At 43.0% G+C, this 16,924-nt stretch overlaps 1 protein-coding gene across 1 annotated transcript in view; it reads right to left on the bottom strand.

The window, feature by feature from the left end:
* The window catches only part of HEPHL1 (hephaestin like 1), an 83,949-nt gene that overhangs the window by 26,296 nt on the left and 40,729 nt on the right, over window positions 1-16,924 (bottom strand). The window contains exons 10-13 of the mRNA XM_025928538.2: window positions 15,729-15,879; window positions 12,175-12,387; window positions 7,102-7,315; window positions 1,723-1,862 (exon numbers count right to left, since the gene is read on the bottom strand). Coding sequence (XP_025784323.1) covers window positions 1,723-1,862; window positions 7,102-7,315; window positions 12,175-12,387; window positions 15,729-15,879 — 718 coding nt within the window. The remainder of the gene's footprint in view (window positions 1-1,722; window positions 1,863-7,101; window positions 7,316-12,174; window positions 12,388-15,728; window positions 15,880-16,924) is intronic.

Below are 16,924 nucleotides of genomic sequence, written 5' to 3'. Positions count from 1 at the left end.
ATACTTGGGCATAGTTACAGGTAGGTGCACGTGCACGCATGTACTAAAATCCTTATTTGTGACTCATTGCCACTTCAATTGCACCTGCTTTGCTGTACTGGTAAGGGTGAATGTCTTCTGATTCGGGGCCTGATAGGTCCCAGGGAGTGGTAAGGAGCAAAGGTGTGCCTGTTGCCTGACCTGTGCCCTTTGGAACTTCAGGAGCACAGGCCTGTCCCTGAAAAATGCAGAAAATGAGTGGATGGGCCTTGTGCTCTCTTGAGGGGAAGTACCACTGGGCTTGCCTCTGACGGAGTCCCTCCTTTGTGTCATTTTACTGAGTAGACCCAAACCGGGGCTTTTTGAGGGGCAAACCACCCCACCCTTGGCAGGACCAGCACCTTTTTTTCTGGAGTTCATATGACAAACACAGCTCAAAAGAAGGAATGTTCCCACTGGGTTGACTCTTTCAGTGTGATAAGCTTGCATGTCAATGCAGGGAGGGTGCAGGGAAGGTGGATGGGGCATCTAATAATTTATCAAGCTAGCTGTCCTGGTGCCTTTTTTAATATTAAGAAGCACTGTGTAAACTCATATTATTTATACAAGTCACCTTGTGCATTTAAATATGGGAACAGAGGGGCGCTTGGGTGGCTCAGTTGGTTAAGCATCCAACTTCAGCTCAGGTGGTGATCTCGAGGTGCCCTGTGTCGGGCCCTGTGCTGACAGCTCGGAGCCTGGAGCCTGCTTCGGATTCTGTGTCTCCCTCTCTCTCTGCCCCTCCCCCACTTGTGCTCTGTCTCTCTCTCTCTCTCTCTCTCTCGAAAATAAACATTAAAAAAATTTTTAAATAAAAAAATAAAAATGAGAACAGAAAAAAAAAAGGGAACGGATTTCAGAAAGTCATCTAGATTAGCCTTCTGCCTAAAGATCTCATATTCATGATGGGGTCAGGTTTGGTGACTCCCAGGTGAAAGTGAGGAAGGAAAGCAGGAAGGAGGAGCTTATCTGATCCCCAGGTCAGGCAGCCCAGGGTATCAGACAGGCACAGTAGGTTCTGAGATGGCCACATTCAGGGCCTCCTGAGCTCAAACCAGGCCTTCTACCCTTAGCACTCCTCTTATGCAAGGAGTTTCTCATTGGCTTGAATTATTTTCTTAATGTTTATTTATTTATTTTGAGAAAGAGAGAGGGAGAGAGAGAATCCCAAGTAGGCTCCGTGCTGTCAGCACAGAGCCTGACGCAGGGTTTGATCCCACAAACCATGAGATCATGACCTGAGCTGAGATCAAGAGTCAGACATTCAAATGACTGAGCCACCCAAGCGCCCTTTGCTGGAGTTGTTTTTATGGTGTGTTCGTATGGCCCTGTGCATAGATGATCCAGGCCCTTGAAGAAGCTATGCAAATACTCTGCTTGCTCATCTGAGGCATCACATTATTCCAATTAAAATGTCCTGGCTCAGCAGAGGGATGGGAAAGGAATTTCAGGGCAACAGATGCTGGTTAGACTGTTGACTATATGGACTCGTGTTTGCGTGTTATCTGGTTGACTCTCCTTTGAATGAGCTGAGTACAGAGCATGCTCCCTGACAATGGGAGGGCAGGAAGATGTCACACTTGGGTGAATGCACTCAGGCCACTCTGTCCCTGCTGTCCCTTCTCAGGTCTAAGTGTGACAGTGTATGTGTACATGTTCACGTGCCTTGGGGCTGGCAGCGCATGGCTGCGATCTGTGTCATACCCAGCAGTTCCAAATGCTTCTCTCGTGGCGGCCGGGCCTTGATCTCCACAAATTCCCCATCGGTGTATTCTCTGTAAACCACTTTCTTGTACTGAGAGCCAATCCAGTTTTCAGTGTGGTTCATAAATATATCTCCATGTCTATAAATCAGAAGCAGCAGAAATTAAAGTTGTCAGAAGGTAGAAAAACCTTTGGTGCTCCTGAGTGATTCAGGGGTACTCGGGAGCACAGTTTCCCATACCTGGCTGCCATCAGAATCTCCCAGTGGAGCTCAACTTTTGCACCAGGCTCTCTGGGAGTGGAGCCAGGAATCTGCATTTGAAAGCACCACAGGGGGTTCTGACTGGGGCAGGCCAGCACTGGCCCAGGTCTTACTTCTTGGGAACCATTGTTCCAAAGGGTGCTGAATGGGGGCCAGACTTAGTTGGAGACTCCTAAGGGCCCCTTGAGGTGGTACTCCTCTTCCTGGGACTAGCCAAGCTCACACACATGCATGTGTATGCACACATGCACATGCTCACACTCTACTACCCTGAATTCCTTCAGATTCCATTTATATCATTCCATACCTTGTTCTACTTTTCCACCTTAAAGATCTCAAGAAAGACTCTGGGTTGTATATTATGCACATACTCATATACAAATATAGGCATAGTTGATTCTTGGTATTCACAGGAGTCATGTTCTAGAAAGCCACTTTGAATACTGAAATAATGACACTAAACCATTGTCCCTAGGGGAAACATAGGGTACGTTTTGCAGGTGTTCAGAACGAAATGCCCCAAGACGTGCCATTTTGGCATGTGGATTATGTTGAGTTGAAAGCAATCAAGACCCAAAAGATGCAGGAAAAAGCTCTGACTTTCCCTCTAACTGCCCAGAAGAATTTAGGTAGAGGACCCACTCCCGGAAGGGGCTATTACAGAAGGTAACTATCTTATAATATGAACTAGGGGTGGGAGACAGAGAGGAATTTAGCAAAGTCTGTTAAAATTCTTCTCTCTGTCCCATTGTTTCTGAGTGGCCCAGTCAACATTTGTTTACCTAACATGTACTCTTTTTCATCTTCCTATGAATTGCTTTCCTTCTCTTTGAAGTCCCGGACCCCTACTTCCTTCTCCTTCCTTCAGAGTGACATATATATCTCCTTTGGCCTCACTGTCTTTGGAATCTCTCATGTCTATGTGGATTCTCCCTATGTAAGTAAATTTGATTCTCTCCTGTTCATCTGTCTCATGTCAATTTAATTTTTAGGCCAGCCAGAAGAATTTGAACGGTAGAGGAAAATCCACCTCCCCGGCAAAAAAGCTTCTTCAGACCTCTGGTCCCAATACTTTCATCAACAGATTGATAAATACCCTTGTTCTATGTGTGCTTCTGTTTCAAGACATCTTATTTAATATATACTGCTGATTCATTAACTTTGAACTCATGGCCACTAGCACTATAAGTCACACCTGAAGGCAGCTTATCCAACACATGTATTTCCTCTGTAAGACACATCGCAGCCTTCTTGCACTTACCCTGGGGGCCATTTTAAACAGCTAAGTCACCAAAGAAAAGCACACACACACACACACACACACACACACACACAGGCACTAAATAGACCACAAAGAGGATGCTTGTTTACAGTGTGAAAGCTGAAACAAGACAGTGAAGACAGAGGGATGTTTTGTTTGTTTGACCTCAGCTGGAAATGTGCACATTGGGAGACACAAACTCTTTGCTGCTTTATGCATACCTATGAAGGACCACAACAGCACCACAAAAATTGGTTTGGGTGTTACAAATAAATTTCAGTGACTAGGCAAATTTACAAATATGGAATCTGCAAACAATGAGGATCAACCATATATTTAATCCATCACCAAGATACATCATCACAAAAAGACAGAAAAAAAAATCTATCAGTTTTAGCTACAAAATAGAGAATGTCTCCCATCCTTCCATTTCCCTCTATTAAACTACCTGCACTCCAACCTAAGCCCGCTAGGTCACTTACCCGTATTAACTGGACTTGTTCTTAATCACGCTCCCTGCCACCCACGCTTTCCCCTTCCCTCCATCCTCTACTCTACACGCAGAGTGACCCTAACCTATAAATTCCACCAAGTGAGTCCTTGCGGAAAACCTGATGATGGCTTCCCACTGCCAAATTCCTCGAATTAGCTCTCACACCCCTTTGCTGTCCGCCTCTGCCAACCTCTCAGGCCTCGTTTCTCGTCACTGGCACCCACGCACTCTACGCTCCGGTCATCCTAAACATTCTCTCTTGAGCTCCACATGCCCTCCCCACCTCTGGGCCTTCCACGGGTTATTCCCTGTGCCAAGAACACTCTTGCCACCTCTTTGACTGGCCTATTCCTCAAGTCCCAGGACAAAGATTACTCCCTCCTTGACCACCTCTCTCCCTCTCTCCCCCAGGTGGGGCCATGTGCGCCTGCCGTGAGCTCCCCCTGTGCCCTGCACCTCTCCTCGCACAGTGATTGCCTCACTCAGGATGCTTGTTCTAATGTCTGCCCCACGAACCATGAAGTCTGTATGGGGAAGGACCTGGCCTGCCCTTATCAGCACTGTTTCACTCGTACTTTGTACAATGCCTAGCAGACAGCAGGTACTTAACAAAGGCACCTTTATCTTTGACCTAGACCATATGCTTTCCGAGGCAAGAGAATTTTTCTCCTACTTTTATTTTCCAGAAGTCCTAATAACACACGTGGTAGTGACAGAAATGCCTCTGGAGCCATAGCTTTACTGTTTCTCGGCTTTCCTCTTCTGCGGAGTGGGATGATAATAAGGCATTCGTCTCCCAGATTGCTGTGAGGATTATATGGGTTAGGATCTGTAAAGCGCTATGCCAGACACATACTGAGCACCAGGGAAGCGCATGCTCTATCACCATCTTGCTGGGAAGTCATGTGACATGCTGGGCCAAAGCTGAGCAAATGGGTCAAGTATACCCTAAGGGTCTTTATCAGATAGGGTTTGTAAAAACCCTAGCAAATGCCTGGCACATGGCGGGTGCTCAAGAAATGGCAGTCACTATCTCAAGTCCCAGGGTGGTTAAATTAAATGCGTATCAGTCCACAAGCTCACGAGTACTGGGAATACAAGGTTTTTTCTCTATAACAACTTAATCTCTGTTTTCGAATTCTCTCCCACTGCACAAACCCTGGCATTGTGCTGATGGTCCCATTGGTTGCTTTTCTGGGATCCCGAGGGCTTCTCAGTGCGTTCTTAGGAAGCTGTGGGAAAGACATCTGAGGCAGAGGGTCTGGGCTAACCCGGACAATAAATGTCTCAGGGATAACCCATACTGAGAGGTGGTTTGAAAGCTGGGTGTCTCCATGCCATGGCTTTGGCTCAACGAGCAGAGGCATAGCCACTGGGGGGCAGAAAGGACATTTGTCCCTGGGCTTCGATCCGCCGGGGTGCCACAGGCGTGCCACGACAGGAACCGGTCATTTCAATGTCTACTGAATTTTTATCTACAAATCTGTTGTACTTTGAATACGTGAACAAGCTCTCAATCGGCTTTGTTTTTAGTGATTTATGGGCAATATCCGGAGTGGCAGGGCAGGGTACCGACACACCCGACACACTTTATCTCTCTACGTCACCTGGAGACAATCCCGGAAGACTGAGACTAGAGCTTCCTGCCAGCCCAGAGAGATGGGGTCTGAAGACACAAATTACACTGAGTCTCAAGAAAGTCATGGAAGACGAAGAGTATAAGGGCTAAGAATATACACGCAAGGGGCGCCTGGGTGGCGCAGTCGGTTAAGCGTCCGACTTCAGCCAGGTCACGATCTCGCGGTCCGTGAGTTCGAGCCCCGCGTCAGGCTCTGGGCCGATGGCTCAGAGCCTGGAGCCTGTTTCCGATTCTGTGCTTCCCTCTCTCTCTGCCCCTCCCCCGTTCATGCTCTGTCTCTCTCTGTCCCCCAAAAAATAAATAAACGTTGAAAAAAAAAAATTAAAAAAAAAAAAAGAATATACACGCAATATACATACAACAGAGTTATCATACAACTATTTCTTCAGTTATAGCAGCCTTTTAGTAAAAATAATCACTTTAGAAAAGGCTGAATTACGATTCATTTCATTTTCCAATGCACCAGTATTAGTCTTTAGCTTGTATTGGCGGCACTGGTTTTGCAGGAGAGGAATGTCTGGTTTAATAAGTGGGTTGGTGAGTCGTGAAATACATTTTAAACCGTCCTGTCCCTGAGGCAAATCTTTTTTAAGTGGAGGAGGCATTTTGTTTCTTCATTTATCCATGAGGTGATGCTGTTACACTCTCTTTTCCGGGTGTCTAAACCCTCAAAACAGGCCAACAAGTAAGACGAGAAAAAAGACATGTTAAGATTAGGAACATTTGGGCATAGAGGAGTCCGTGTGTCACACGACTAAAGAGAATTAGTATGGGGGAGGGGGTCTGATAATAAACAACAAAGAGGAACAAAGGCATGGAAATTAACATGCTTGGTGGTGAGAACACAGATTGGTCTTTGTTCAATTCCAGTGTCAATGACTAGGGGTGAGTCTTACCTCTGTGCCCTGAGTCTCCTGGTCTGTATATGGGGACAGGGAATAAATAACCTAAGCAGCAAGTTGTTTAGTGGAGGGTACGAACTTTGGGGTGGAGTCTGCAGGTCAGTGCCCAGCAGATGCCTCTATACCTTCCATGACTCTACCCCAGTACATCCCAGTGGGAAGTGAAGGATACTTAGGGTGGGTGGGGGGCCAGGGCTCACAGCCTTGCCGACTCTTTGGTGTTCAGCTTCGGCAGACAGTGCTCTCACGGGAAGGTCGGTCTTGGGGACCTTCTGGGTACAGGGCCTAGTAGAGAGACCAGCTCCTCCCTCCCCCAGTCCCAGGATCTCTGCCAAGGCAATGCCTCGGACCCACTCCCCATCCAGATGGATGCTCTTTCCCCACGCTCCTCAATCTAGAGCAGCCCATCTGCTCACCCCACTGCGCACCCGCCTCTGCCTCCCTCCCTCCCTCCCATTTCGTCTTCACAGTCCCACGTCACTGGGATCTGCCTCTTTCCCTAAGGCCTTCTTTCACGCTAGGCGCTCTCTCAAAGGCACATGCATTCTTGGGACAGCCATGCTTGCAACCGGCACCGCACCGTGGGTGGGGATGCACGGAGCCTGCGGGGGTGGGGATGGGGGTGCAAATGACTTCCTTCAGACTCCCCTCCCGGGATGAGGCCCTGGCAGCTTCCCTCCTCTTTTGTGCCCCTAGTAAAAGCCGCTGTCTGCCAAAATAGTGCAGACCGAAGCAGGGCGTGTTCAGGTTTTCACATTTGCTAAACGTCTACAGAGTGTGTGCAATCCCACCCAAGAGACGTGACGGCTTCGCCCGTGGTACCTTTCCCCTCCTGCGTCCGCGTGCTGCTTTTCGAACTCCCAGTTTTTGTTAGGGGCATAATCCCATTCTACCTCTTCAGCGGCGATGTAAAAGGTTCTTATCATCCCGTACGGCTGCTCAGAAGGGTCCTTGTTGCCACAGCTGTTGACCTCATATATCTGATTCATGCCTCTCACGAAGTGGTGCAAGGTGGAGCAAAACACCCTGAAAATACCTGAAACAGAAATCGCTTGGCGTTGTGTGCGGCGCTCCATGCTTTCGATTTCGGTTCGCTCACAAGCTACAGCATTTTATTCCCAAATAAATAAATGGTAAGGTGGATTCTTAAAATATCAATTTTATATGGTATTTTAAAGCCAGACTCCAAGGGGGAATAAAGTACGTTGAATATATTTACTTACCAGGGGAAAGATACCATCTGAAATTCATTGGTAATGGAAAATTAAAACTTGCAAAGTTGCTACCGAGAAATGATTTCTCTGGGTCTTCCCTATTGTATACACCTGTTAGAAGATAGTTGCCCCTGGAAAATCACTGATGGGTACGATTATCTTAGCCTGGTCCAGTTTAAAATGAACTAATAACCTGTATCATTAATATTCTAAACAAAGTTCAAATAGGGGCACATTTCTGAAATCATGTATTATGCCCTAAAATATTTCATAAACTATATACAGTGCAATATACAGGTAAGGTACTATTATTAAAGCCAGGTGTATTATTACTTCGTTAGGCCTTTGAGCAAAGGAGGTTCTCATTACCAATGGCAGGTCTACATTATGCCAGACGAAAAGAAAAAAAAAATCAGCCAGATTGCCCTACATGATGCCAACAAGCATGTCTGAGAATTGTGTAACTTTATAAACTGAATTTTCTAGATTGGCATCAGGTAGATACATCTTAATTGAACTCACCATAAAATCATATGAAACAAAAATATTGGAAGATATTAACTGTCAGTGGGATTGCTGCATCAATAAACCTTCCCTTCCTTTGGTAGACACTGTTCTTAGAGGCGAGTGATCAGGGATTAGTTTCATTAATCACCCCTTGAGGATGAGCAAAACCCATTGGTTCAGTGGGTACTCAAGCCCCCCAGCACTGACGAGGACCTCATGAGGAAGGGTCTTTGGGAAACCACACAGAAGACGCTCTGAAGGTAGACATGGGAAGAGCTCCCTCTGCACGTGTTGTTTGGCAGGCAGCCTGCTATTCATGTGTTCATTATGTTCTTCACTAGCCGAGGAATTATCTTCTCTAAGAACAAAGAGGAATTGAAGGCCGTGGTTGTGGCGATGGTTTCACAGATGTATATATACTTACCTCCCGCCCCATTAATCTGTTTTTTTTTATGCATAAATATATGTTTCTTTTATTTTTTATCATTTTACTTATTTTTCATCCCTTCTCGTAACCATCAGTTTGCTCTCTGTAGTTAAGAATCTGTTTCTTGGTTTGTCCCTCTCTCTCTCTCTCTCTCTTTTCCTTTTCTTTACTTCCTTTGCTCATTTGTTTTCTTTTTTTATTATTATTATTTTTTACATTTATTCATTTTTGAGAGATAGCGAGAGACAGAGCACAAGCGGGGGAGGGGCAGAGAGAGAGGGAGACACAGAATCCAAAGCAGGTTCCAGGCTCTGAGTTGTCAGCACAGAGCCTGACATGGGGCTCGAACTCACAATCCGTGAGATCATGACCTGAGCCGAAGTCAGACGTTTAACCGAACGACCCAGGAACCCCTTTATTTGTTCTGTTTTTTAAGTTCCACATATGAGTGAAATCACATGGTATTTGTCTTTCTCTGACTTATTTCTCTTAGCCTTATATTGTCTAGTTCCATCCTTGTTGTTACAGATGATAAGATTTCATTCTTTTTATGGCTGACTAATATTCCATTGTACATATATACCACATCTTCTTTATATATTCATCTTTTCATAAACACCTGGGCTGCTTCCATAGTTTGGCTGTTGTAAATAATGCTGCAATAAACATCAGGGTGCATGTATCCCGTTGAATTGTGTGTTTTGTGGGGGGGGGGGGGTGGTAAACACCCAGTAGTGCAATTCCTGGATCATAGAGTAGTTCTAGCTTTAATTTTTTGAGGAACCTCCAGACTGTCTTCCACAGTGTCTACACCAGTTTGCATCCCCCCATCAGTGCACAAGAGTTCCTTTTTCTCCATACATTCACCAACACTTATTGTTTGTTATGTTTTTGATTTTAGCCATTCTGACAGGTGTGAAGTGACATCTCATGGTGGTTTTAATTTGCAAACTGTAAAGACTCCCCCCCAAAAACTACTAGAACTGATAAATGAATTCAGTAAAGTCACAGGATACAAAATCAATGTGAAGAAATCTGTTGCATTTCTACACACTGATATTGAAGCAGCAGAAAAGGAAATGAAGAGAACAATCCCATTTACGATTGCACCCAAAACAGTAACTATCTAGAACTAAACTTAACTAACAAGGTGAAAGACATGTACTTGAAAACTATAAAACAGTGATGAAAGAAATTCAAGATGACGCAAAGAGATGAAAAGACATTCCATGCTCATGGGTTGGAAGAACAAATATTGTTAAAATGTCTGTACTACCCAAAGCAATCTACACATTTAATGTAATCTCCATCAAAATACCAACAGCATTTTTCACAAAACAAGAACGAACGGTCCTAAAATTTGTATGAAACCGCAAAAGACCTCAAAAGGCCAAAGCAATCATGAAAAAGAAAAAACTGGAGGGATCTCAATTCCAGATTTCAAGTTGTATTGCAAACCAGTAGTAATTAAAACAGTATGGTACTGGCATAAAAGTAGACACATAGATCATGGAATTGAATGAAAACCCCAGAAATGAACCCACAATTATATTAATTGTATCAATTATATCAATTATCCTCAACAATTAATCATGTCAATTAATCCTCAACAAAGGAGGAATTAATATACAATGGGAAAAAGTCTCTTCAACAAATGGTGTTGGGAAAACTGGTACAGCTACATGCAAAAGAATGAAACTGGGCCACCGTCTTCCACCATACACAAAAATAAATTCAAAATGGATTAAAGGCTTAAATGTGAGACCTGAACCCATAAAAATTCTTGGAGAGAGAGCGCAGGCAGTAATCTTTCTGACGTCGGCCATAGCAACATTTTTCTAGATTTGTCTCCTGAGGGAAGGGAAATAAAAGCAAAAATAAACTATTGGGACTACATTACAATAAAAAGTTTCTGCACAGTGAAAGACGCAATCAACAAAACTAAAAGGCAACCTATTGAATGAGAGAAATATTTGCAAATGACATATCCAATAAAGGGTTAGTATCCAGAAAATATAATGAACTGATACAACTCAATAATCAAAAAGCAAATGATCCAATGAAAAAATGTCCATGAGGGGCGCCTGGGTGGCGCAGTCGGTTAAGCGTCCGACTTCAGCCAGGTCACGATCTCACGGGCCGGGAGTTCGAGCCCCGCGTCGGGCTCTGGGCTGATGGCTCGGAGCCTGGAGCCTGTTTCTGATTCTGTGTCTCCCTCTCTCTCTGCCCCTCCCCTGTTCATGCTCTGTCTCTCTCCGTCCCAAAAATAAATAAATGTTGAAAAAAAAAAATTTTAAAAATGTCCATGAATAGACATTTCTCCAAAGAAGACATATAGATGGCCAACAGACACATGACAAGACGCCTAACGAACTCATTGATTTGTATGTATTAAATATCAACAACTTTTTATCTATCAGTCATATCTCAATAATGTGGTTTTTAGAAAAAAGAACAAAGACAAAAAAATGTGAGTCGAAGCCTAGCGTCTACTCATATTTTGGCCAAATGACCAAGCTGTTAAGCAGTCACAGATTTATACTCACCACAAAACATAAACTGGAAAACATTGTCATAAGCAGTTTGGAAGCTCGTAGGGCACATGTGTAATACCCAAAGCATTAGAATAATTAACCAAGTCTCTAAAATTATTGCAGCCAACTGCAGCTTTGAATGCCAGTTTCTATTTCTGTGTATTAAATCTGGCTGTTTCCCTCCTCTCCCATCTTCAGTGTCGAAGAGCATATTTAAAAAACAAAAACAAAAATCATTGTGCTCAAGGCATTCCTTGGTTTGGGTGATTCATAACTGATCAATTATACTAATGTAGAAAGGTAGAATACTCAAAGTCTATAATGCACGGGTTATGGAACTCCTAATTTCAGGCAGTTCTTGGGCAAAAGTTTTGAAGCACAAGCCCTAAGTGTTTAACCAATGACACTGAGAGGCATCTAAACTGTACTTCTAGTGCGAAGCAAAGTAGACACTAATTCATAAAGAAGACAGAGCCAACAAGTACTCATCTTGGGTAGTATATTGGTTTCGTTTTAAGACTAATGAAAAAGTTGGGTTGGAGAAACATTTTGAATGCCCATGGCACTGGCTATCTTATTTTTCAAACGAGCCATGTGTTGCTCTGAATCTTGTATAAAAATGCCCCAATTATCCAATTAGCTTGGAAATGTCTAAGAGAAGGGATGAGTGCTGGCCCTTCAATGGGCCCTCGGTGGACTTCTGACCCAGTGCAGCTTACCCTCCAGGGAAACTAATGGTGCCCAACAGAATGAAAATGGAGACGTCTCCAAGTAACTTATCAGTCTCTAAAGAAGCTCATGTCTATCACCTGGAAGCATCCACTGGGCTGTCTATACCTGGTCGATGCTTCAGAGCAGCAACTAAAATGTCTGTGCTTCAGGAGAACAAGAAATACCCTCTTTCTTGGGGCTGAATCATTCCTAGGAATGAATCAAGGGCATTCTCCCAAGATTTGTGTGGCAAGGTCATTTAGGGGACTTCTTCTTTGTGTTATTTTAGATGCTTTACGTCGTTTTAGATGCTTCTCCTCTGTCCTTTGTACTGTGTGTTTGGAATAAAATAGTTAGGATTATCTGATTGTAACCAAGACTGTATGTCTTGCTACATCCTCTGAAGTGCCCAAATTCAACCAGTTTATTCCAGGGGAGGACGCTAAGGGTATATGCCTGAAGACAGTAATTTGGTCACCTGCGGTGGCCCTGCCGAGTTTACCTGCATGGTCTGGCTGCATGAACACCGTTGTGGAGGTATGGGGAAACAGGGCCAGGGTGTCACGATGAGTTCCTCGTAGGTGGATGGTGTTCCCTTGAAAATAAACTCCGTGCATATCAGTGTCGGTGCCCATTCCAATCATATGCCAGGAAACTCTATCCTTTTTGCACATGCTTAGGCCTGGCTGGTTGCCATACATATAGCCATTAATAGCTAAATGAAAGGAAAAAGATAGTCAGAGCCCAGTACGATTTTATAGATACAGAAAACACACCATTTTAGTACAAGATTATCAGTGTGTGGGGGCAGTCTGTTCAATTGCTCAAGTTCAAACTATTTACAGAAGATCCTTACTACCAGAGAGTAAACACACTAGAGAAAAGTCACACAGTGACTCAATCCAAAATGGAGACTAAGAGGAACAATGAATAATGAAAATATACTAAAATTGTGAAAATATTATGTGTAACAATGTATACACAAGGGCACAAACCCTAAGAATCGATAAGGAACAAATCAGGTTGTTTTCTGGCATAAGTTTTTCTGACAAAATTGTTTGACAGTGTAATACAATATCCTTCATTTCACATTTTAGTTTTGCAGATTATAAAGAGCATCGTCCTTGTGAAAATATTTATGGACTTCGCCATTTTCCCCCAAACTCGTGATTTGAAAATCACTTTCTTCTGAGGTTCTTATTCTGTTATCTCCCTTAAGTGTCTCTTCTTCGGTCATTAATTCACTTAATTTCATCAGATTTTCATTTGCCAATGGATTTACATTTGATTCCAGAAGTTATCAGACATCTCATTACTGATTTCATGGAACTGGCGTCATTTGAAAGATTTGCAATTGATTGACATTGTATTTGCACGTCTGGTCAGTGAAGAGGGATTGTTTTTTGTTTTTTTTTTTTTTGTTTTTTTTTTTCAACGTTTATTTATTTTTGGGACAGAGAGAGACAGAGCATGAACGGGGGAGGGGCAGAGAGAGAGGGAGACACAGAATCGGAAACAGGCTCCAGGCTCTGAGCCATCAGCCCAGAGCCCGACGCGGGGCTCGAACTCACGGACCGCGAGATTGTGACCTGGCTGAAGTCGGACGCTTAACCGACTGCGCCACCCAGGCGCCCCGAAGAGGGATTGTTTTGAGGCGGGGTGGGGAGGGAGAAGGATGCTAAGTCTATAAGAGACTAGCCTTTGATTAAATAATTTTGCCTTTTGGTAAGTTTTATTTCCCTGCCTCAGTAAAATAACTGAAGGAAATTTGAATAATGGTTACTTAGATATGAAGACCTTCTGAATCTCCAGAAATGAAAAGTGTTTTTCTCTTTTATATCAACCTCGATCCATTGATAGTGGCTCCCTGGAGCAGTGTCTTGAAAAGAATTTAGAAACCACATCTGTGTGGGATGAACCCCACTCTGTGTGGGATGAATGCATTAACTGAATAGCACTGTTTGAGGGGTGACCACACATGTCTTATGCGTGATGCCCCGTAGAGAGATAAAGATTCTATCCTCTCCCACTTCTTACTAATGCCCATAGTAGGAAAGAACAACTATCACACACCTAAGTGACCTTCTGTTATAATCCCATTGCCAGATAAAATTGCTTTTTATTTCTGTGTCTGCAGAACCAATGGTGCTTGGTAATTTTACTCAAATATCTGAGATTATTAGCAGAAAATCTAAGAAGGATGCTTTGAGAACATTGCATTTTCTGAAAAAAAATCTTTGATAATACCTTTGCAAATAAATTATGTAAATCCTGCCCATTGAATGTTAAAGTGATATTGTAAATTGGGGTACTAATGATTTAGTCCTTGACTGGCCCGTAGAGAATCTTCTCTTGCCTTGGAACTCTAGTTTAAATTCTCTCTTTCTGGAACATTCATTCATGCATTCAACAAACACCTTTGTTTGTTTGCTTGTTTAACAGTACTCTAAAAATTTATTGAAAGAGTGATGTCATTGCTGGTTATAGTGTCAGATAAAGGTAGTCAAAGCCCATGGTAAGGTCTGGTAAAGAAGTTATACTGTTCTGCCTTCTCGTGTAGACTTGTCCTCTAACCCAGATGATATTTGTTGACTAACCCAAGAACTACTGTAGGTATGCCTCTTTTTCATCAGAAAAGACCCCCAAGGATAGCTCACAAGCTGTCGAGGATGCCCTCTAGGAAAGGAGGTCCACATCTTTTCATATAGACCACATAATAGGTGTAATGCAAGGCACTGGGTAACACGAGAGGCACTGTTTCTTTGGTATTGTTGCCGTCATTGTCTCTCATACTCCATGCAAGCAAGACTGGAGATAGAATTTAATTCATAATTAATGTAAAATTTAAATTAAAATACATTGTTTTCCTTGCATTTTGTTTTAAAGATGACGTACTCTCCATGTCGAAAATATGAAAGTGTATATTACATTGCCAAATCAGGATGAAGCTGGATGTGATGTGGTCTGTTGGGTTGTTTTATCTTTTCTCTTTATCCTTTATCCTAAGGGCCTCTCTTAGGATAAGTTTCTTTTGCGACTTAGCTTCTCCACTAAGGAATTGCTATGTTTCCTCATTCTACTTTCTTCTTCTTTTTTATTTTTTTATTTTTTGGCTGCTAGGAGGGTGGGAAACAAATTTCATGATTCAGTTATAACAAACATTTTGTAGAAAATGGTACTGAAAATGCGTTACTCTATGCTTTCCATTGGTCCAAGAGGAGACTGTTGGCATGGAGTATCCAGGACCATAGGAGTCCGTGAGCTGGTTGCTGTGGGTCACTTGGAACCTTGGACTTTCTTGACCTCCTTGTGGGGAAAGGAGATTAGGGTCTATTTTGTTATTCTCCTATAATGTTTTGAAAACAATAAATAGATGTTGTCCTTGGTCCTAAAACAAGCAATTTAGCACGTGTTATCTTACAATGCTTGCTTTCAGCTCCTTTTTGACTGCACGCTCTCATAGTTATTTGGGATTGGGCTCTCGCTCACTATTCTGCCATCTAGGGTAGTGTGTCTAAGACTAACGAGACTCCTGTGTTAAGTCACGCCAATTATGAGGTGGTTTGCCACTGTTACAACTGATATAAGAAAGAGAAGGAGAATTAAGTAATTCCTTTTAAATAAGATCTGGGATGGGAATTCGCTAGTATTTTACACATTATCACGTTAGACAGTTCTTCATGCAACTTGATGAGACACTTTGTTGTTTAATGATTATCTCCAATTATCACTTGGATTATTAGCCTCAATGATGTTATTACGAACCCAAGGGAGGGCATTTTGTCAGTCATTTTCTACATTTATAAAGTACTGCAGTCTTTGCTGGTTCATATTTTGTGTTGCTTCATCTAAAGCTGATGAAGTATTTCAGAAGTATTAATTAAGTTGCACAACGTCCCCGGGAGGTAGGAGGTTTCACCAGACCTTGTGAGATGAAGTCATGAAACAATTTACTCTTGACCAAGAACAATGTCCAAGAAACCAAAATCAAGATAGTTAAACATTCCAAATATTTTCACTTCAAATCCTTACAGAAGAGAAAGACACTTTTCATACCATGCATTCGGTTGGACTTCACAAAATCTTTGTCTTCTTTGTCAACACTGAAGGGACGCCATGTAAACCTCTGAATGTTTTCATCAAGATACCTGCTCAGATTCTCATCAAAGACTGTAAATAGTAGATAAAATTCCTTGTCGATTCCTCTCTAAAGAGAAGAAGAACATAACTGTATAAAAAGTACAGCTTGGAGGAATTCTAATCTCTACTTCACTTTCAACGTGAACACAAATAAATTAGGACCAACGTGAGTTGGGTCATTTTGTAAATCAGGATTCTGAGCATGATTCTGATCAATTCATTTTACACCCTAACGTTTCAGCTTTCTGTTTATATCCTTATCCCTCCCCATGAGATCTGCTCAGAGGAAATAGGTCCTTGCTCAGAAGCTTCCCTACACTGTGGGACTCCTATTTTCAGTCTGGTCATCACTATCTTATTCTCCTTCCCAGGGCCTCCATGCCCTGGGCTGTCTCTCTCTCTGACTTCATCTCCTTGTACTCACCCCTCATTTACTCCAGCCACCCCGGCCTTTTGCTCTTCTGTGAACACACCAACTTCACTCCTGCCTCAGGGACTTTTCATGTGCTGTTCCCATTGCCTAGAAGGTTCTCCCGGGTCTTTCCTGGCTCACTCCCTTACTCCATTCAGTTCTCTGCACGAATGTCACCTCAAGTACCCTTTCCTGACCACCCTGTCTAAAACAGTCACCTAGCATCCACCCCGCCTGCAAACTCACCTCACTTACCCCCAACTCACTCTTCTTTATAGTACTTAACTCCACCTGCAATTATATTTCATTTGTGAACTTACATTTTTTTAGTGTTGTCCCATTGCATTGTAGCTTTGTGAGAGTAGGGAAGTTTTGGGTTCCTCTCTGTGTCCCCGGCTTTAAAAAAAAATGCCTAGAGAGAGGCCTGGATGGCTCAGCTGGTTAAGCATTCCACTCTTGGTCTTGGCTTGGGGCATGATCTCGTGGTTCATGAGTTCAAGCCCTGTGTTGGGCTCTGTGCTGACAGCATGCAGCCTGCTTGGGATTCTCTGTTTCCCTTTCTCTCTGCCCGCCCCCCCCCCCCAACCGCATCATCTGTCTCTCAAAATAAATCAACTTATAAAATAAAATAAAATAAAATAAAATAAAATAAAATAAAATAAAATAAAAATAATGTCTGGAAAAGCAGGCACTCTACATG

Source organism: Puma concolor, chromosome D1, assembly GCF_028749965.1.
Source record: "Puma concolor isolate L17-30 chromosome D1, mPumCon1.1.hap2, whole genome shotgun sequence".
NCBI lineage: Eukaryota > Metazoa > Chordata > Mammalia > Carnivora > Felidae > Puma > Puma concolor.
This window is presented reverse-complemented; position numbering and strand designations above follow the sequence as displayed.